General features: G+C 50.6%; 1 protein-coding gene and 1 long non-coding RNA gene across 2 annotated transcripts in view; both read right to left on the bottom strand.

Annotated features, from left to right (window-relative positions):
• Positions 1 to 21,110, bottom strand: part of LOC141548751 (uncharacterized) — a 129,063-nt gene that overhangs the window by 77,278 nt on the left and 30,675 nt on the right. The gene's annotated exons all lie outside the window — the stretch shown is intronic.
• LOC141548750 (protein Wiz-like) lies at positions 2,574 to 6,030 on the bottom strand. Its single transcript, XM_074277904.1, has 2 exons — positions 4,349 to 6,030; positions 2,574 to 3,816 (listed from the first exon to the last, which is right to left on the bottom strand). Exons 1-2 carry the CDS (start codon positions 5,640 to 5,642, stop codon positions 2,684 to 2,686), a joined length of 2,427 nt encoding a protein of 808 aa, XP_074134005.1. The 5' UTR covers positions 5,643 to 6,030; the 3' UTR covers positions 2,574 to 2,683.

Below are 21,110 nucleotides of genomic sequence, written 5' to 3'. Positions count from 1 at the left end.
AGTGGAGATCAAGGGACATCAGGTGCACAGACCCCCCTGGAGCAAAGGCTAAGAGACGTGCTGTGGAGAATGTCAGAGGACCCTTATGGAGATCAGGGTCAGAGACGGCCATGGAGATCAGGGTCAGAGACGGCCATGGAGATCAGGGACAGAAAACTTCAAGGGAATCGACTGTAGTGACCCTTCCTGGAATTCAGGGACAAAGTCCCCATGTGGAGATCTGTGTCAGAGACCCAGTATAGCGATCGAGGCTAGAGACCCCGCTGTGGAGATCAGGGGCAAAAAGCCCTTAATCATCGACAGATACACGATGAAAATCAGGGTCAGAGACCACCATGGACATCAAGGCAGAAGCCGCAATAGATTTTAGGGGCAGAGACCCTCCATGGAGATCGAGATTCAATATCCCCCGGGGCAGAATCTCCTTAGGGAGACAAGGGGCAGAGGGTATCAGTGGCCAGACCCCCCTCCCCCGTAGAAATCAGGGGCAGAGAAGGCACAAGGAAGTCGGAGGCAGACTTCAAATCAACATCCAGTTCAGAGACTAGCCATGGAGGTCAGGGAGAGAAAAGAGGGTGGGGATCAGGAGCAGAGACCCCGGATTATGATGGGACTGACCCCTAATAGGGATCAGGGTCAGGCACCCACCATGGAATCAGGATCAAAGAACCCTCATGGAAATCAGAGTCATAAATGATGCAGGCTGTGGTCCCTTTAAGAAACTTCCTTTCAGATGGATTTATTCCTTTCTGATTCCCAGCCCCTCCAAGCTGATGCATCAACAATTCAGGAAGCTAGGACCTTTGATCCACAAATCCTGGTCAAAAGCATTCCGGCTCTGCCAGCCCCCACCGGATCTGAGCCCCCTTGGGCTGTCCCAGCCCCCGCTCTGATGATCGGCTCAGGTTTCCCAACCCCCACCAAGCAAATTCGAGCCCTCACTGAAACCCAGTGAGGAGCCAACCTGGGACTCACCCACGGCCCCTTCAGCCAAATCTCTCCTCATAAAAGAGCCAAGCTGGGGCCCTCTCTTGGCAGAGGGTCGAAACATGCCCGCTCCATGCCCGGCACCAAAGACTCTCTGCCCACTGGAACGCTGTTTCCGGTGCCCTCTTTTGTCTACCTTCACCTTTTACTAACCAGACTTTATCCTTACTTCCAAACCCCATAATAAACCTCTTTTATCAATCAAGGTTTTGGGGCCTGTAAATTCCTTTCCAGGGGACTCTGGAGCTGCCAGAAGAGAGTCCCCAAAACTCCCTACCCTTGCTCCGAATCCAAAGGGGTTGCAGGGGAGCTCTACCTGACTCCCTGTACCCTGAACCTGCCACTAGACCTCAATTAAACCTAATTTCATTTAGGTACCCCAATTCTAGACCTCATCAAGAAACCCATTATGGAGAACGGGCTTCCAGATCACTCATGGGATCTGTCCCAGAAGCCACCAGTAGAGACTGCGGGGATCTAATGCTGACCATCAGAGTAGATCGAGTCATGTGAGAGGACAATAAAACACAAGGAGACTGGGAGGCCATTGTGGAGAAGGTCTCTTGACCTTTTAGCTCCGATTTATTTTATCTCTACACAGAATATCTATTTTCCAAATACAGCAGGATTATTAGTGGGTTTTTTTTTTTTTTTACATTTTTTTCAAAACCAGAACGTGGCCACTGACAAGAGGTGAAAGGTCAGTGCCTCTGGGCTTTCCTCATCCCAGGACTCCAACATAAAAACCAACGCTCCTTATTCTCCACACAAAACTACTTTAAACAAGGGGAAGTTCTAGGAAGCTATGCAGAAACAGCAACAGTGAAGGGGGGATGGGATGGGGGGCAACAGACCCCTCACAGGGGAGGGGGAGGGGGCTTCTAAAGTGCAGAGAAAGCTGTGGGCTCCGAGCCCAATTGTTCTCAGGGAAAACCCCCCTCAGGGCCTCGGGCTGCTCGGGAACCCTCAGTGATTTCCGTGGCCCAGGAGGCGTTCAGGGCTCCCCGCCCAGCCTGGGTATTGGGGGAAGGCCCAAAGCCCACCCTGAGGCCCCTACCAGGCACCAGAGAGCCCTGAAGCAGCAGCGGGCATCTCATTTGATGGGCATCTAGCAGGGCAGAGGGAAAAGGAGGCAGAGGAGAGGGGGGAGCAGATCTCCCCATGACACAAGATGCCCGGGGTGAGGGGAAAGGGGGCAGTCTGGGGGTGGGGGCGAGTCAGAAGCAGTGAGGCTGTGGGCAGCCCGCCTGGGGTCCTCATTGCCGGCCTGGTGCCCGAGGCAGCAAACACAGGGGCTTGGGCTTCTCCCCACCACTAACCCTGGAGACTGTGGCCTAGCAGAGGCTCCAGCCCTCAGCCCCCCACCAGGCTCGTTCTCCAGGCCCGGGCAGGTTTCTAAGCCGCTTGGCCCCAGCCCGAGCTGCCTGCCCCCCACTCCTGGCACTAAGCCAGGGCCCAGCTGCCAGCTTTTGCTTAAAGCCCTGGGGAGAAATGTCTTCTTGGCGCCCTCACAGCCCAGCTGGGGCAGTTTCCAAGGCCGAGGAAGAGGAAGGCTGGGTGACCTCGTCCTCAGCTGGAGCGCTCGAGCTTAGGGTCCGGGCCTGAGTGTGGAGCCGAGACTGGCTCCTTTGGAAACGCACGGGGGGGGGGGAAGAAAGGGCAAAAGCCCCCCAGAGAGGGGAGAGAGCTGGCTCCATTACTGGGGCTCTGGCCCCGGCTGGGCCTCGGGGGCCTCAGGCTCCCCAGGCCTGGAATCCACTTGGGAGAAGTTCCTTTCCAGGATGTGCCTCTGGAGGTGACGAACCCACTCCTGCTGGATGGAGAGGGGACCCTGGAACTGCACTTCACAGAACCTGCATTTCAGGGTGTACACGGGGCCCCGAAACGTCACCAAGGACTTCTGGGGAGGGCGGGGGACCAGGGAGGGGGCACACCGGGTTCTGGGAGGTGGCTGTGGCCCAGGGTCCGGTTTCTGCTGAGAGTCACTGGCCTCCCCCCGAGAAGGGCGGGCTTGTCTGTGGGGCCCGACTTCCCTCCCCGGGTGCTTATCCATCAGAGTGAGGTTGTGGGGAGCCAAGGTGAGAGGCACGCGTTTGTCCTCATCTCGTCTGGGGCCCGAAGGCCGGCCCATCCCCAGTGAGGGCCGGCCCTGGGGAACCTGGCTGTCGTAGGCCTCCACCTTGTGGGGGCGGCTGCGCCTGATGAACTCCCTCAGGGTCTCAATTGGGGAGCCCTTCACAGACCATTCTGTCACCCCAAGTCGCCGCAGGTGAGCCCGAGCGTGGCTGGCCAGTGCCTGGCGCTTCTCAAAATGGAGACCGCACAGCTCGCACCCGGCTTCCCTGGGAGCGTGGGAGCTTTGGCCGTGAATGGGCTCGGTCTTGAGGGGCAGCTCGGGGCATGTAGGGGTCTTGGGCTTTGTCTCCCTGGAGAGAAGTCTCTCGTTGGGCAGTGGCCGCCTTATCACCAGGGGGGTGAGGAAACCGGCAAACGGCTGGGAGGCAAGGCTGCCAGGGCCGGGCCCTGGTTTGCCAGGACTGCGGCGCAATGGGGTCAAAGACAGGGCCTGAGGCCCCTTCCAGGGGCATTGGGGCCCATCCTGCCCCCGGGGAGAGGGCGGCCCGGCGGGGGCGGGCTCCTTCCTGACGAGCTGCGCTTCGGCCTTCTTCTCCAGGATCCCTCCAAGAGCGTCAATGGGCGAGCCGGACCACTTGGTCACCCCCATGTGCCGCAGGTGAGAGCGGGCGTGGCAGGCCAGGCCCCTTCGGTCCTCAAAGCCCCCACCACAGAGCTCACAGCGCACGCTGCGGACCGGCTCGGCCCAGGAAGCTGCAGAGACAGAAAGAGGGCGATGGGAGGGGGGACCCCCGATGGGGGGAAACTGGGCTCCCTCCTCTAGGCCGCACCTCCGGAGAGGCCGGCACTTGTTCTAGGAAGGGGCCCCGGGAGTGCGGGCCCATCCCTTCCCAAAACAAACTTCTCAGTGTCTGACGCCCCTGAGCCTTGGACCCAAACCAGGCCCGGGCTCCGGCCCTTTACCCCCCCAAAGAGCCTCCACAGACCCCTCAAGGCCAGTGTAGGAGGAAGCCCGCCCAGCGCCTTGTCCAAGAGCTCCTAACCCGCCTGTAATCAGCGCCCGGTATGAAGCCCCACGGGGCCGGGGCCAGAGCAGCCACAGGGAGAAGCAGTGACTTAGCAGCTGCCCCTCAGGGGGAGAAGGAGCCTTCTCCTTGCCTTGGCTCCCCGGGCATCCAGGCGGGCCCCTTCCCATTCCAGCCTGGCAGAGCCCCAGATCCCTGTGTGTCTCGGACCTGACTCCCTGCTTTTAGTCCTCCCCCCCTTCACTCAGGGGGTACCTTACACAGACTCAGGGCTGCCATGTCCTCACGGGGCGAGCGGGGTGCCTCAGGTGGGCGTCCTTCTCCGGGTGGGCTTCCGGTCAACATCTCCCGTCTGATCTCCACCTGCCTCCGTTCGGACTTTAATTTCTCCTGGAGGGAAGGAAGTGGCCGCCCAGGGAACCTCCTCCGAGCAGGTGGGGGGGGAGGGGTGGTTGGTGAGAGGGGGCCACTAGGTGGGCCCTGCTTCTGGGCAGGGGGTGGGAGGTGCAGCCCGGAAGCACGCTGAACCTCCAGGGAGCCCCCAGGGCCCCCAGCCATTGCCTTGGCCAGTGCCTTGGGGCCCGGCGAGGGTGGGTCGGGAGGTCCCCCGGCCGGAGGCTGGGCCTGGCCCTTCAGGATTTCTGTCAGGGTGTCAATGGGCGAGCCCTGGACGTACCACTCGGTCACCCCCATGTCCCCCAGATGGGAGCGCGCGTGGCTGGCCAGGCCTTTTCGGGTCTCAAAGAACTGCCCGCAGAGCTCACAGCGGGGGTCCTGGTCTGGCTCCGGGTCTGCTGAGAGACTGAGAAGAGACGGGGCCACGTCCGGGGCCCAGAATGCCCCCGCAGAGGCGTCCCGCTTCCCCAGAAGGCCGGCCTCCCCCGGGGCCCCCGGCTTGGGCTTCTTGGCCGGTGGGGGGGACAGCGGCGAGAGAGGCGAGACCTCTGCCGGCCCCTCCCGCTCCGCCGGGAGGCGGCTCTGGAAGTCCACGTCTACGGGGGACCCCTCGGCATCCGGGCGGCTCCCCCCCGGCTGGCGCAGGTGGGCTCTGGGCTGAATGGACGGGCCCTCTGTGGTCTCACACCGGGCCCCGAACAACAGGCAGTCCAGCTGTCTGCCCAAATCTCCATCTAAAGTGAGGTTCAGGGGCCCCTCCTCCTCTGGCGGGGCGCCCGGGGGCAGCCTGGGGCTCTCGTCCTGGGGGTGCTGGGGTGGGGGGGAAAGGCCCTTGGAGGAGAAGCCAGGGGGTGACCCGATGGCCTTGTTCAGGGGAGTCTCAGGGGGTCCGTCACCTGCCTTGCTGAGGGCGCACAGGCCCGGGCGGGGAGAGGCCGTTGCCTCCTTTGGGGAGCCCGAGGGCTTGGCCGGGGGCGGGGGCGGGGGGCTGCTGGGGTTGCCCTTGTGTTCTGTCAGCTCCTGGGGCGGGTGGGAGCGCGCCTGGCGGGAAACGCTTTTTCGGGCCTTAGAACGGGCCGGGCCCAGCTCCCAGGTCGGGTTCTGGGCTCCGAGGTCTGGGCCTTCTCGGGTGCTCCCACGGGGGCCCTCTGCGGCCATCTTGTCCCCCTCCCTGCCGGGGCCCGACCCGGGGGCCCTGGGGGAAGACACTGCTTGGGGAGCGGGGGCGAGGCCCGCTCTGGCCCCCGGCTCTTCTTCCTCAGAAGCCAAAACTGGGGCGGCCCCCGCCGGTGCTACCCTGGCTCTGGCTCTGGCTCGGGCTCCGGCTGCTGCTGTGGCTCCGGCTCCGGCTCCGGCTCCGGCTCGGACCAGTCCTTTGGTGGTGCGGGAGCAAGTGGCAGGGACGCTGGAAGCGCGGCTGGAGCAGCGTGGGCCGCGACGTAGGTGGCGGCGGGAGCTGAGGGCCGGGATGTGCGTGCTCCCGGCGCCCCCCGCCCCCTCCCGGGAGCTTTTATCACTTGGCGCCAGTCGGTAGACGGGCGGAGCGGCCGCCCCAGCAAGGGCAGGATTGTTTCAAGGAGCGTGTTGGTTCTTTCTGGAGCCACTTCTGCGTCAGCCCCTGGCTTCTGCCACCTCCAGGCACAGGCTTCCGCTTCTTTGGGCTCTGTCTGTCTTTCCTGGCACCTCTTGGCCCCCCCTCACAGGAAGACAGACAGGGATAACGATGCTCCTTTGCTCCCTAGGGGGCGCTGTGACCCCCCCCTCCCTGTGGCGGGACCGGAGAAGCGCCAAGCTCAAGTTCTGGGCACCTGTGACATGTTTACCGAGATCCCGCCACAGCCCGGGCAGCGCCCCCTTATGGAGACAGAGAACGCACAGGGGACTTATTGTGGGAGACTCCCAAGGGACATACGTGTCCGAGAGCCCTCGTGGGGTCAAGAATCCAGCCCCCTCCCCCAATGGAGATCAGGGACAGAGAACCAGTGCAGGATGGGAGACTGACCCCCCCCCAGAGAGCAGTCACACCCCCCCCCCGAGATCAAGACTGACCCCCCCCAAGAAAATCAGGGGCAAAGACCCTCCCGGACACCAGGGTCACAGAGTCCCCAGGGGCACAGACCCTCCAGCCCATCAAGGACCGAGTCCCCATGGAGATCAGAGGCAGAGACTGCCCGCAGACAACGGTGGGAGCACCCCCGGGGAGGTCATTATCAGAGACCTACTATGGCGATCAGTGCCAGAAACCCCACCAGGGGCAGAAACACCTCATGGATATGTGGTTCAACCCCCCCCAGGGCAAAGACCCTCCGTGGGCATCAAGAACACAGACCCTAAAAGCAAATCACAGCATGAGATCCACTAAGAGATGTGGCATAGAAAGTTGAAGATCAACAAAAAAGAAGGGCACAGCAGAGTGTGTAGAGCTGAGGGCAAAGATTCCCTGGGATATTGGGCAGAAAAGATCAGGCCATGAGGAAGGGACAAGAAATGTAAGGAATAAAAGCTGGCAGGTTTAGTGAGGCAACCCATTGTGGAGATCAGGGTCAGAGACTCCTTCAGAGATTAATGTCAGAGACTCCCCCAGGGACAGAGACACCCCATGGTGTTCCATTTCACTTACCCCTCCCCCCAGTGGCAGGTACACTCTTCGGATATCGATAGAGGGTGTGGACATGAGGGGTAGACTTACAAGAAAATTAGGGTGAAAAAATCAGGTCATGAGGAAGGAGACCCCACCAAGGAGATCAGGGGCAGAAACCCCCAGTGGAGATCCTTGTTAGAGAACCATTACAGGGATCAGGGTCAGAGAATTCCCAAGGAGATCAAAGTCCAAAAACCTCATGGAGATCAGGGTCAGAGACCCCTCATGGAGATCAGGGTCAGAGACCCCTCATGGAGATCAGGGTCAGAGACCCCTCATGGAGATCAGGGTCAGAGACCCCTCATGGAGATCAGGGTCAGAGACCCCTCATGGAGATCAAAGTCCAAAAACCTCATGGAGATCAGGGTCAGAGACCCCTCATGGAGATCAGGGTCAGAGACCCCTCATGGAGATCAGGGTCAGAGACCCCTCATGGAGATCAAAGTCCAAAAACCTCATGGAGATCAGGGTCAGAGACCCCTCATGGAGATCAGGGTCAGAGACCCCTCATGGAGATCAGGGTCAGAGACCCCTCATGGAGATCAGGGTCAGAGACCCCTCATGGAGATCAAAGTCCAAAAACCTCATGGAGATCAGGGTCAGAGACCCCTCATGGAGATCAGGGTCAGAGACCCCTCATGGAGATCAGGGTCAGAGACCCCTCATGGAGAACAGGATTAGAGATCACCCGTAAAGATGAGGGTCCAATAATCCCCCTGACAGAGCCTCATTATGCCCAGAGCATGGGCATCAGATGCCACATATGGAGATTATTGTTGGAGACAATTTGGTCTGTGGTCATGATCTCCGTGTGTGCATTCTGCTTTTGGTCTCCATGGTTTGTCTGTGTCCCTGACCTCCATAGGGAATCTCTGACCCAGACGTTCATAAGAGGTCTGCCTTTGATGATCTTCATGGGAGGTCTTCCCATGGAGGTCAAGGACACAGACAACCCATAGAGACCAAAGACAAAGACCATATATAGAGATCTCTTCACTGTCTTGGTCCATGATCTCCATAAGGGCTCTCTGCCAGATATCCATATGTCTTTGACAAATCTCCCATGTGCAGTCTCTAGCCCTGATTTTCTTTGTGGGGTCCCTGCCACAATTACCCTGCCACTTTTTATTCCTTAAATGTTTCTCTTCTCTTCCTCAGGAACTGATCTTTCCCCACTAATTTCCCAGTGAATCTTTGCCCCTCATCTCCACACACTCTGATGCCCCCTTCTACCATCTTTTCTTTTTTGATAGTCTTCAGCTCTTTATTGCTAATCTCTTTGTCCATCTCACCCCATGATTTACAAGGAGGGGGTCTATGTCTTTGATGCCCGTGGAGGATCTCTTTCCCTGGGAGGGGTTTCTGACTCTGATCTCCATAGATGGTTTCTGACCCTGATGTCCATGAGGCTTCTCTGCCCCAGATCTTCATGGAGAGTCCCTAACTATAATCTCCATCAAGGGACCGTCTCTGATCTCTATTGGGAGTGTTTGTGCTGTTTTCCAAGGATGGTCTCTGACCTTGCTGTCCTTTTGTGGCTTCTGCCTTTGGTCTCCATGGCTTTTTTGTGTTCCAGACCTCCAGAGGGTCTCTGACCCAGATGTCCATGAGAGAGGCCTGTCTCTGATCTTCATCGAGTGTCTCTAGCCCCGATTTCCATGGAGTGTGTCTGCTGCTGAAATCTATGGAGGGGCTCTACCCCTGATCTCCTTGGTGGTCTTGTGACCCTGATCTCCACGAGGGGTGTCTGCTTCTAATAGCAATGAGACGGTCTGCTCTCATCCTTATGGGGGTCTCTAGTTCTGATGTCCATGTGTGCTCTGTGCCACCAATATCCATGGGGGTCTCTGACCCTGATTTTCATGGGAGGTCTTTGAAATGAATCTCCATGGGGGCTTCTCTATTTTTGACTCTGAGTCTCATGTGCATGGGGAGGGCTGTGTCCCTGGTCTGCATCAGTTGGCTCTGCCCCAAGTGGGTCTTGGACTCTGATTTCTTTGCGGAATCTCTGACGTTGATCTTTGAAACTGGCCTCTGACAGGGATCTCTATGGGGGAAATCTCTGATTTTGATCTTCATGGTGGATCTCTGACCCTCATTATTATGCTAGGTCTCTGAATTTTATCTCCCTGGAGCATCTCTGTCCTTGATGTCCATGGAATTTCTTTAAGTCCTGGATGTCTCTGCCCCTGATCTCAATATGGGGTCTCTTACCGTGATCTGCAAAGGAGGTCTGTCTCTGATGTCAATGAGGAGTCTTTGTGCACATTTCCATGGAGGGTCTCTGACCATGATCTTCATGTGTAGTCTCAGTCATTGGTCTCCGTGGGTTGTTTGTGCCTGTGATCTCCAAGGGAGGGTTTCTGACCCAGATTTCCATGAGATGGCTGCTTCTGATCTTCATGGGGGGTATGCAACTCTGATTTTTATGGGGATATGCCTATGATCTCCATGGGGTCTTTGCCTCTGATTTCCATGTAGTAACTATGAACCTGAACTCCATGGTGCATCCCTGTGTTGAGAGTAAAAATCTGTATGGCCTCAGTGAACCCTGTAAAATTAAATTATGTAAAACCATAAAAACATGTCTCCTTTGATATCTACAAACCCTAATGGTCTTGCATCCTCTGGAGCAAGATGAGCTTTCTTGGGGAAGTCACAAGTCCAGGCAAGATTTCACATTTACCTGAGATTTCCCTTAGACTCATGAATAAAATGGGTCTTCAGAAAATGAGTCTCTGCAGATCACTTCTTTCTTGAGATGATATACTGGCCAAGAGAATCCCTCTTGGTGTTTCTTTAACAATAAAGCCTTTTACCGTAGCCTTTGGGTTTAGCGAATTCCTTCACTCCCAAACTCTTGCCTTGGAGAATGGAACCTCACCCATGCCTGCCTACCTTCTACATCGGTACCCTCATCCCTCATCACCTGCATATCATATGGCCCGTGATCTTCATGGTGAATCTCTGCTCCTGATCTCCATAAGGCTCCTCTGCCCCTCCTGTGTCTTGCACCCTTATCTTCATAGGGGATCTCTGACCCAGATCTTCATAATCAATCAATGACACAGATTTCCGTGTGGGGATTTTGTCTGTGATCTCTATGAGGAGCCTCTGCTCCTGATCTCCTTTGTCGGGTCTCTGACACAATAACCCTGCCACCTTTTATTCCTTACACATTTCTCTTCCCTTTGTCATGACCTGATCTATTCCCCCTAATTTCCCTGTGAATCTTTTCTCCCATCTATATATATTCTGCTGCCCCCTTTCCACTATCTATTCTTTTATGGTGGTCTTCAGCTCTCTATCCAGCATCTCTTAGTGAATCTCACACTTTGATCTCCAGGAGGCCTGTGCCCCTGGTCTTTATGAGGAGTCTCCACTCCTTATGTTCAAAGGGGTCTTGTGACCTTGATCTCCATGGGGGGGTCTCTGCTTCTGTTTTGATTTGTTTTTATATTTTTGAATCCAATATATGTATATATATTTATACAATAATCTTGCTGCATAAGAAAATAATCTTCTGCAGATCAAAAAGGAAAAAAAATACAAAAGAAAACAAAATGCAAGCTAATAACAACAAAAAGAGTGAAAATGCTATGTTGTGATCCATGCTCTGTTAAAAGAGTTACAAGAAGGGGACAGAGCCAAGATCATGAAGAAGCCACACTCGAATTTCTAAGCTCTCTCTTACCCTCACTACAAACTATTTAATTCAGCCTCAAAAAAAGCGCTTGATTGGTAAAACCCACGAAGATTAGAAGTACAACTTACCAGCCGAAGAGAATCTGGGATTTTGTCAGAAGAGGTCTGTTCTGAGGGGTGGGGAAAAACACTGGCAGCAGACAGTAATAGAACTAGGCTAGCATATTGTACAGATCGGGCAGGGGAGGCCTCTGGGGTTAGAAAAGCTACAGAGACAGATGACTGGCATAGGCTGATTACTTTACTCTGCTTGCAAAACAGCAGATCAGCAGAGAAATCAAAGCCACTTTAAAAACCGCCAGAAATTCTGCCTATAGCTACCCCAAACGGGAAGTGACTCAGCACAGATCACTGCATGGCTGTGCAGCCGCCTTCTGCTGTCTGGGGCTTTTCCTTGGGGCAGTTAAGAATCTGCAAGACAGGGGGACATAGCCCAGGGCAGCCTCTAATCTGCAGAGTGGGGGGCTTTGGCCTGAGGCAGTGGAACTTCTGCAGCAGCCATTGTGCTTCCTGGGGCAAAGACACTTCCAGTCTGTGTTCAGGGGCTATTCACTGATCAGCTGCTAATATCCACAGCCCCACTGGAGGGCTTTGGCCTGGGGTTGTGACACTTTCACTGTTCAGCCTCTAGCCTCAAGGCAGTTGCTTGCCCACACAGTGGGGGTTCCTAAATGGGCACTTTGACAGCTTGGCCTTTGCTAAGAGGCTCTGAATCACTTTGAGCTCCTGATTGTCTTCCCCATATTTTTCTGAACATCTTTGTCCCATATCACCACACACGTGGGTGCCCCCTTCCACCTTCTCTTTTCTTCCTTCACTCTACAGCTCTATAACCCTCATGTGTTCCTCCAACTCTATGCAAGGTCTGATTCTGATCTCCATGGAGGTCTCTCCTGATCTCCATGGGGACATTTCTGTTTCTGATTTCTTTTCTTTTTTTTTTTTTAAAGCTTTTTATTTTTCAAAACATATGCATGAACAATTCTTTAACATTAGCCCTTGCAAAACCTTGTGTTCCAATTTTCCCTTCTTTCTCCCATGACATCCCCTAGATGGCAAGTAGTCCAATATATGTTAAACATGGTAGAAATATAAGCTAAATCTAATGTATGCATACAGAAAAATCAAATCAAACCACTAAAAAAAGAAGCACAATAAAATGCAAGCAAGCAACAATGACAAGAGTGAAAATGCATGTTGTGAACCACAATCATTTCCCACAGCCCTCTCTCTGAGTGTACATGGCTCTCTTCATCACTGAACATTTGAAACTGATTTGAAACTTCTCATTGTTGAAGAGACCCACATCCATCAGAAGTGATCATCCTATAATCTTATCCTTGCCTTGTACAACGATCTCTCGGTTCTGCTCGTTTCACTCAGCATCAGTTGATGTAAGTCTCTCCAATCCTCTCTGTATTCATCCTGCTGGTCATTTGTTACAGAACAATAATATTACATCACATTCATATACCATAATTTATTCAACCATTCTCCAATTGCTGGGCATCCACTCAGTTTCCAGTTTCTTGCCACTACAAAAAAGGCTGCTCCAAACATTTTGCAGCATACCGGTCCCTTTCCCTCCTTTAAGATCTCTTTGGGAAATAAACCCAGTAGAAACACTGCTGGATCAAAGGGTATGCAGTTTGATAACTCTTTGGGTATAGTTCCAAATGGCTCTCCAGAATGGCCGGATTCTTTCACAGCTCCACCAACAATGTATCAGTGTCCCAATTTTCCCATATCCCCTCCAACATTCCTCATTATCTTTTCCTGTCATTTTAGCCAATCTGAGAGATGTGTAGTGATATCTCAGAGTTGTCTTTTATCAATAGTGATTTTGGGAACCTTCTCACATAACTAGACATAGTTTCAATTTCTTCATCTGAAAATTGTCTGTTCATATCCTTTGACCATTTATCAATTGGAGAATGGTTTGATTTCTTATAAATTAGAGTCAGTTATCTATATATTTGAAAAATGAGGCCTTTATCAGAACCTTTAATTGTAAAAATATTTTCCCAGTTTATTGTTTCCCTTCTATTCTTGTCTGCTTTAGTTTTGTTTGTACAAAAACTTTTCAACTTAATATAATCAAAATCTTCTATTTTGTGATCAATAATGATCTCTAGTTCTTCTTTGGGCATAAATTCCTTTCTCTTCCATAGATCTGAGAGGTAAACTATCCTATGCTCCTCTACTCTATTTAGAATCTCCTTCTTTATGCCTAAATCATGGACCCATTTTGGCCTTATCTTGGTGTACAGTGTTAAGTGTGAGTCAATGACTGCCATACTAGTTTCCAATTTTCCCACCAGTTTTTGTCAAATAGTGAGGTCTTATCCCCAAAGCTGGGGTGTTTGGGTTTGTTAAACACTAAATTGCTATTTTTATTGACTCTTTTGTCCTGTGAATCTAACCTATTCCACTGATCAACTAGTCTATTTCTTAGCCAATACCAAATGGTTATGATGACCACCACTTTATAGTTTTAGATCTGGTACAGGTAGGCCATCTTCATTTGATTTTTTTTTCATTAGTTCCCTTGAAATTCTTGACCTTTTGTTTTTCCAGATGAATTTTGTTGTTATTGTTCTAGGTCATTAAAATGGTTTCTTGGGAATTTTATTGGTATAGCACTAAATAAATAGATTAGTTTAGGTAGTGTTGTCGTCTTTATTATATTCGATCGACCTACCCAAAAACACTTGATATTTTTCCAGTTTTTCAATCTGACTTTATTTGTGTGGAAAGTGTTTTGTAGTTTTGCTCATATACTTCCTGACTATGGAACTGACAATGATAGATTCCCAAATATTTTATAGTATCGTCTGTCTCTGATTTCAATGAAGGATTTCTAAACTTTATTTCCATAGGGCATTCTGCATGTAATCTCCATTGGGGGGTTTCTCTGATCTCCATGAGCGGTCTTTTTCTCAACCTCTATGCAGCATTCTTCATGTGATCTCCATTGTGTAAGGTGGGGAGTCTGCTGTTGTCACCTGAGGATAGTCTCCTAATCTCCAGGGGAGGTCTTTGACCTGCATCTCCATGGAGGGCTCTCTGTCCAAATACCTTTGCCCTCAGAGGATCTGTGTCCCTGATTTTCCTGTGTCCCTGAATTCCATGGCGTATCCCTGTATCTCATGTTCATGGGGGTCTACGTCTATGATCTTCATGTTATGTCTCTGGCCCTTAGGTCTTCTTTGCGTCTTCGTTATCTTTGCACCAGTTCTCCAAAGTGGATCTCTGATAAAGATCTCTATCATGGGTTTCTGACATCAATTTCCTGATCTCCATGGTGGGAGTCTCTTCTGTGATCTCCCTTGTGGGGTCTCTGCCACCTTTTATCCCTTACTCATTTCTCTTTCTTTTCTCATGAACTGACCTTTTCTGGCTATTTTCCCTGTAAATTTTTGCCCTTCATCTCCACACACTCTGCTGTCCCCTTGTACCATTTCTTCCTTTTCGTTAGTGTTCAGCACTTTAGAACTCATGTCTCTGTCAATCTCACACTGTGATCTCTAAGTGGGTTTTTGTTATTTTTGATGTCCATAGAAGGTATCTTGTAGAGGACTTGCCAACCCCCTCCCAGCCTTGGACATTGCATGAGGCGTGGCTTAGGAAACTGAGAGTAACCTTGTAAGGGTGAACAAGATGGCATTGGGAGGAAGGGTCCCATCCAAGAAGCCATGTGGCAGTTCTGGGACAGGTCTGCCAGATCCGGGATGAGAGAACAATACCCACATACCTTATTAGGAAAGGAATGTTCACTTTGTGCTTATGTGTAGCTTCCTAAAGATCACCGTATAGGGAATCATATATCTGCTATAGACTAGAATGTGCTTATGCTAAGCTGTAGGAACTAAAGACATATACTGAGGATATAAAAAGGCTTTCTGGGCTTGTAAGAAATGGAGTCTTCCAACATCTTGACTCTCACCTCTCATTACTCACGGTCTTTGCCATTCAGGTGACTAGGCATTGCTGGTCATATAAGACCCGCGGCACTCGGGAGTTTGGGCCAAGAACCCAAACATTCTGGTGCTCAACATGGGCCCCCCCCAGCCCCATGCACAGAACTCCCAAGCCCTGTGCATAGCAGGGATCCATTAAAGTCATCCCATGCAAAAGGCAGTGTTGGAGACCAATGTGAAGCTTGGCCTGGAAGCGAGAGATGTGGCCACACTCCCCAGGAAGTGCCTCATGGAACGGGTGAGAATACTCACGTTTCGACTCCTGGGAGACAGGAGAAGATTACTAAACTGTGAGTAACCCTGCAAAAGTCCGAAAGAGCAGAGGGATAGAAAGATTTCTATCATGGGCCAAAAGATCGCGTCAGAAAAGTTAGAACCGAAGGATCACACCAGAATAATCTATACAAAGGCAAAAGATGTAGGAGTAACATTGCACATTAAGAATATTAAGGAGTTTATTGAAACAATACAGAAGGTGTGCCCATGGATTGTAAAGAGCCCCCCAGTCTTGCTACACACCTGGATTATAGTAGGGGAGCAATTAACCAAATATGAATGAACTGAACTAGGAGAACTGGGAGATAGCACCTTCTTTTTATATAATATTATTAAGAGTGCATTTCATGCAGAAGAAAGAAAGGCAGAGAAATAGCCGAGAAAATGGACAGAAAATATACAAACTACAGAGGAATTTGAGAAAAAATATAGATGAATTAGAAACAGATACACTTTACCCTAATTTAGAAAAGGAACTGGAGAAGTGGAAAGCAAGGGGAAAACAAATGAGCTAGAATCATAAATAACTGAGCTTAAAAGAAAATTAGCAAAATTGACTGACAAAACTGCTGGAAAGGAACTAGGGGAGCATAAGGAGAGAAAAGAAGAAATGAGGAAACCATAGTAAGATGCTAACATAAAAAAAGGGGGAGAAATTCAGCCATTAGGTACGGGGATGTGAACAATATGAGAAAAGAGGAAATAGATCAGTACTCAAGAAAGGTTGAATTGAAAATCCCGGGAAATGAGGAACAAAGAATTGTACAAAAACAAAACAAAAAACAAAAAAAAGGGGGGGTGGGGATAGATTGGGACTCAAAAAACAGGGAGAGAGCCACACCTAGCAATGAAATGTTGTCCCCATTACAAAGAATAATAAAAAGACTTCCGAAAGTAGAGGAGAACATAACACATTGGCAGACATGGGATTGAACTGTTTCTCAGTATTAGAAGCCCCTATAGACGGAGGACCCCCAACGTAGTCACACTGCAGTACCACCTAATGCCTAAAAGAACTAAAAAAGGCAATTACAGAATACAGCCTTAACTCACCTTAAGTCAAAATATGCCTAAAAGACCTGGCAACTTTTATACTCACTGCAAACGACTGGAAGTTAGTTTTTCAAGGTATCCTGAAAGCTGAAGAGTATGTTACATTTCTAAACCTATTCTCTGAGGAATGTGGGAGAATGGCAATTAAACACAACCCTAATAATAGCCAAAATGCCACCCGGTATTATGAACAATTACTTGGATCGGGAGATTATAGCACAGATGGACAGCAAATACATTTTCCGATAGAAACTTATGAAAGGTTAGCCATCTACATGGAAGCAGCTTAAGGAAAAATCCCAGTAAAGGGAGTGAAAGGTTTCACTGACCACATTAAAACAGAGAAATGATTAACCAGTTGTGGACTTCTGTGCTAGGGTGCAGGAAGCTATATCCTGTATCATGGGAGATGTGGAAGGAACACATATAGTTATGAGAGACATACTCAGAAATAGTTGTAATGCTGATTGTAGCAGGCATAGAAGAGATGATGCAAGGTGTGAGGATGTACGAAGTGCGGTATTCATGGCCAAGATGAAGGCAGAAGCATATGTTCAGGTTAAAAATCAAAATCAGAAAATCGAGCAACAAGGAAGCTGTTGTAATTGTGGAAAACCAGGGGATTTCAAAAGGGAGTGCAGGGCCAGAAAGAGTGGGGAAGATGGAAACATGAAAGGGGGATCAAGACCATGTACCCCCTGCCCAAAGTGTAAAGGGATGGGTCATTGGGCTTTGGAATGTAGAACTCAGAAGAAAGAAAATTATTTAAGCATGATGGCGGGCAACACCCAAGTCCCAGCCAAAAGGAGTGGGGGTTCAAATTAACACAGAGGGAGTGGGAGGACAATCCCAATGCAGAGACCTGAAAAATGAGAGAGCATTACCAGAGGCTAGTGGATCAGAGAGACAACAAACACAATTATTGAAATGTGCAGGACATTATTATTACACTGATCCATTAGCCACAGTCATGGTACCAATATCGGAACCTATCACAGTGCCAGAGGGAGGAATAGGGATACTTTTATCTGCCCCACACAATCAATATACAGGAATGAACCTGATCACACATCTTTATTACCCTCATCAACTCATTACTCATATCCCAATGATCAATAACACTAATGAGGAGAGTAATATAGAACAGGGAAAACCAATAGTTACATTATTATATATAAATCAGAAAAATCCCAGAGAAATGATATCTTGGACTCAGCCAGTAAGAAAAGACAGACTAATAATAGAAATACAGATATAAAACAGGTGGTTAGAGGGACTAGTTGATTGAGGTGCAGATACAACAGCTGTTATTGAAAAGGACCAGGATCCTCAATGGCTAGTAGGGAGAGGCAAAGACATATATGGAATTGGAGGAGTTCAGCAAATGCTTGAATCAGAGTGCCCCTTAAAGTGGAAATTCAAAGGAAAAAGAGAAACAATTTGGCCTCATTTAGTGACTGGACTTCCTATAAATTTATGGGGAAGAGATATATTGCAACAAATGGGGCTTACACTAACCACGGATTGTATGTGGGGCCCTCTGGTCCGGCTGACATCTCACCGCTGAAATTAACATGGGTATCAGATAAACCCATTTTGGTGGACCAATGGGCCCTAAACACCGAAAATTTTTCGGCTTTAAAGATCTTAGTGCAAGAACAATTTGATCAGGGATACAGAAGAATCATTCAGTTTTTGTAATAAGAAAGAAATCAGGAAAATGGAGAATGTTGACAGATCTTAGAAAGGTTAATGCAAATCCGGTTACTATGGGAACATTACAACCAGGCTTATCTTCCCCAAACATGATACCCCAAAACTACCATTTGTGGGTGATAGACATCAAAGACTGTTGTTGTTTTTTTTTTTCAGCATCCTTCTTCATAAAAAAGATAGGCACAGGTTTGCATCAATCTGCCAGAACCCACCAAGAGATAGCAACGGAAAGTGTTGGATTTCCCACTATGGAAATCAGAGTCAGAGTACACCCTGAACAGCAAGGCAAAGTCCCCAGTGGATTGCAGGGGTAGAGACCTTCCATGGAGATTGAGATCCAATACCCCCTGGGACCAAGTCCCCTTAGGAAGATCAGGGCAAGAGACCACACATGGAGATTACTGCTAGAGATTCCTCATGGATATCAGTGGCAGAGACCTCCCTTGGCTATCAGGGGCAGAGAACACATGTGGAGACCAAAAGCAGATCATCAATGGACATCAGGTTCAGAGACCAGCCATGCAGGTCAAGGAAACAGATTTCCCATGGAGACCCAGGACAGAGACTTTGTGTGGAGATCAGGGGCAAAGATGCCCGATTTTGCTCTCAGACAGACTCATAGAGATCAAGTTCAGAGACCCCTTATGGAGATCAAGGAAGACCTCCACATAGACATGAGGCAGAAACACCCCATGGAAATCAGTAGCAAAACCTCCAAATTGAAATTAGAACCAAACCCCTGTTTCAATTTCAGCCTTAGAGACCCCTATGGAGATTAGTGTCAGAAATCCCACCAGAGATGGAGATCCTTCCATGGAGATCAGGGTCACAGACATCCCAAGGGCAGATACCTTCTATGGACATCAGACAACAAAAACCCACTTAGAGATCACTATGTGACATTGACTGAGAGATGAGTTCTAAAGAGCTGAACTCTAATGAAAAAGAAGAAATGGTGGAATTTCTTGTGTTTCTTGTGTCCCACACTTGAGCACCACATGTTGTGATTCGGGAGCCTCCTGCCAGTGGCTGCTGGAGGTCTAACTCAGACCCGTAGAACGGATCTCTTCATGTGAGAGGACGATGATATGAGGAGACTGAGAGGCAGTTGCGTTCTCTGACCTCTCTCCTCTTCCCTCTTGTCTCCAATTTCATTCCCAGTCCACAAGGAACATCTGTGTCAGTAAAGGCTGCTTTGCAACTCCTCCAAGTTTATGCTTCATAGCTGCGGAGGCCCCTTAATCTCGGCATGGTCCTTCCCATGAATGTCAAGTGTAGGGACCTGCCATGGAGTTCAGGGTCAGAAACCACCTATGTAGATCAGGGGTAGACCCCTAAAGGAGATCAGAGGGAGAAACTCTGGCAAAACTCTTAGAAAGAACCAGTCAAATATCCCAAAAGGTCAGGATGGGGATGAGAATCCCCATGATGATGAAGGTCAGAGAGCCTCCAAAGAGATCAAGGTCAATACAAGTCAGGGAAAGAGATTCTCTACAGAGACTGGAGAAATAGAGCATTGTAGGAGATACCCCATGGACATCAGGCGCAGAGAGCCCCCATGGACGTCAGGCGCAGAGAGCCCCCATGGACATCAGGCGCAGAGAGCCCCCATGGACATCAGGCGCAGAGAGCCCCCATGGACGTCAGGCGCAGAGAGCCCCCATGGACGTCAGGCGCAGAGAGCCCCCATGGACGTCAGGCGCAGAGAGCCCCCATGGACGTCAGGCGCAGAGAGCCCCCATGGACGTCAGGCGCAGAGAGCCCCCATGGACGTCAGGCGCAGAGAGCCCCCATGGACGTCAGGCGCAGAGAGCCCCCATGGACGTCAGGCGCAGAGAGCCCCCATGGACGTCAGGCGCAGAGAGCCCCCATGGACGTCAGGCGCAGAGAGCCCCCATGGACATCAGGCATAGAGAGCCCCCATGGACATCAGGGTCAAATATCTGTAAGATTAGGATCCCTAAGATTGAAATTCTCTTCAATGAAAGTTTAGGAAGAGACTCCCCATGGAGATCAAGGTCAGAGAACTCCATGAAGATCAGGGGAAAACATCCCACATGCAAATCAAAGCTGGCCCCGCAATGGGGATCAGGGCAGAGAACTGCCCTCCATGGAGCTCAGAGGTAGACCCCCATGGACTTCCTGGGGTGAGATCTAGGAGGACACGAGTGATAGACAGTGGTAGACACAGGGAAGAGAAGACAAGGTACAAGGGGGTAGTGGGGTGTATGGAGATGTGGGGCAAAAGTTTTCAGGGAAATATGGGGGGAAAGTTGAGGAGGTCACGAGGAAGGGAAGGGAGATGTGGAAGGAAGAAAAGCTGGCAAGGGTATTTGGGCAGAGATCCCTCCATGGAGATGCAGGCCCAAGACCTCCCCTGGAGATTAGGAGAACACCCCCATGAGATCACAATCAGATCCTCCATGGTGATAAGAACAGACCCCCTTCCATGGAGATCACATGCAGAACACTCCATAGATGTACAGGCCAAAAACATGCCATGGAGATCAGGGAAGCCCCACAATGGAGATGAAACACGGACCCCTCCCATGGAAATCAAGTTTAAAAACTCCCAACAGAAATCAGAGACAGAAACGCCCCCGTGGAAAACACAGGCAGTTCCCCAGTGGAGATCAGAGTCAGACCCTGCATGGAGATCATGGGATAAGATCAAGGACCAAATGAGGGCTACTGAGATATAGAGCCAGGGCAGACAGCAGAAGGTGGAAGGGAGCAGCAGGGTGCGGGGAGATGTGGGGCAAAGATGTTCAGGGAAATGTGGGGGGAAAGATCAGGAGGTCCCAGGAAGGGAAGAGAGATGTGAAAGGAAGAAAAGTTGGCAAGAGTGTTTTGGGAGAGACTCTTCCATGAGGATTGGGGGTATAGTCCCTACATGGCAATCAGGGTGAGAGACCACACATGGAGATCCAAGTCAAAGACCCCCTGTGAAGATCTGGGAGCAAACCCCACCAATAGAGATCACAGATCAACCCCCCATATTGATAAGGGTCAGAGACCCTCCATGGAGATCATGGGGAAGCCCCCAGTTTGATCAGAGACAGACCCCTGCCCCAATACAGATTACAGTCAGAGGAGTCCCATGGAGATCTGGGTGAAAGATCCCTAGGAGAAGAGAATCCACAAGGAGATCCCAGGAAGGCCATGTAGATCAGGATCCGAGACCCTCCATGGAGATCAGAGGGTAACTTCCTATGGAGATCAGGGTCAAAGGCCTCCAAAGGCGATCACAGAAAG

The sequence above is a fragment of the Sminthopsis crassicaudata genome, chromosome X (genome assembly GCF_048593235.1).
Source record: "Sminthopsis crassicaudata isolate SCR6 chromosome X, ASM4859323v1, whole genome shotgun sequence".
Taxonomy (NCBI): domain Eukaryota; kingdom Metazoa; phylum Chordata; class Mammalia; order Dasyuromorphia; family Dasyuridae; genus Sminthopsis; species Sminthopsis crassicaudata.
Note: the sequence above shows the minus strand (reverse complement) of the source record. Positions and strands in the feature narration are given on the sequence as shown.

Bases quoted from the DNA above. Each gene is read 5' to 3' on its own strand.
- LOC141548750 (XM_074277904.1), bottom strand. From the start codon at position 5,642: ATGGCCGCAGAGGGCCCCCGTGGGAGCACCCGAGAAGGCCCAGACCTC. The intron at 3,817-4,348 runs GTAAGGTACCCC...CTGTCTCTGCAG, and splicing joins CATGGCAGCCCTGAGTCTGT to CTTCCTGGGCCGAGCCGGTC.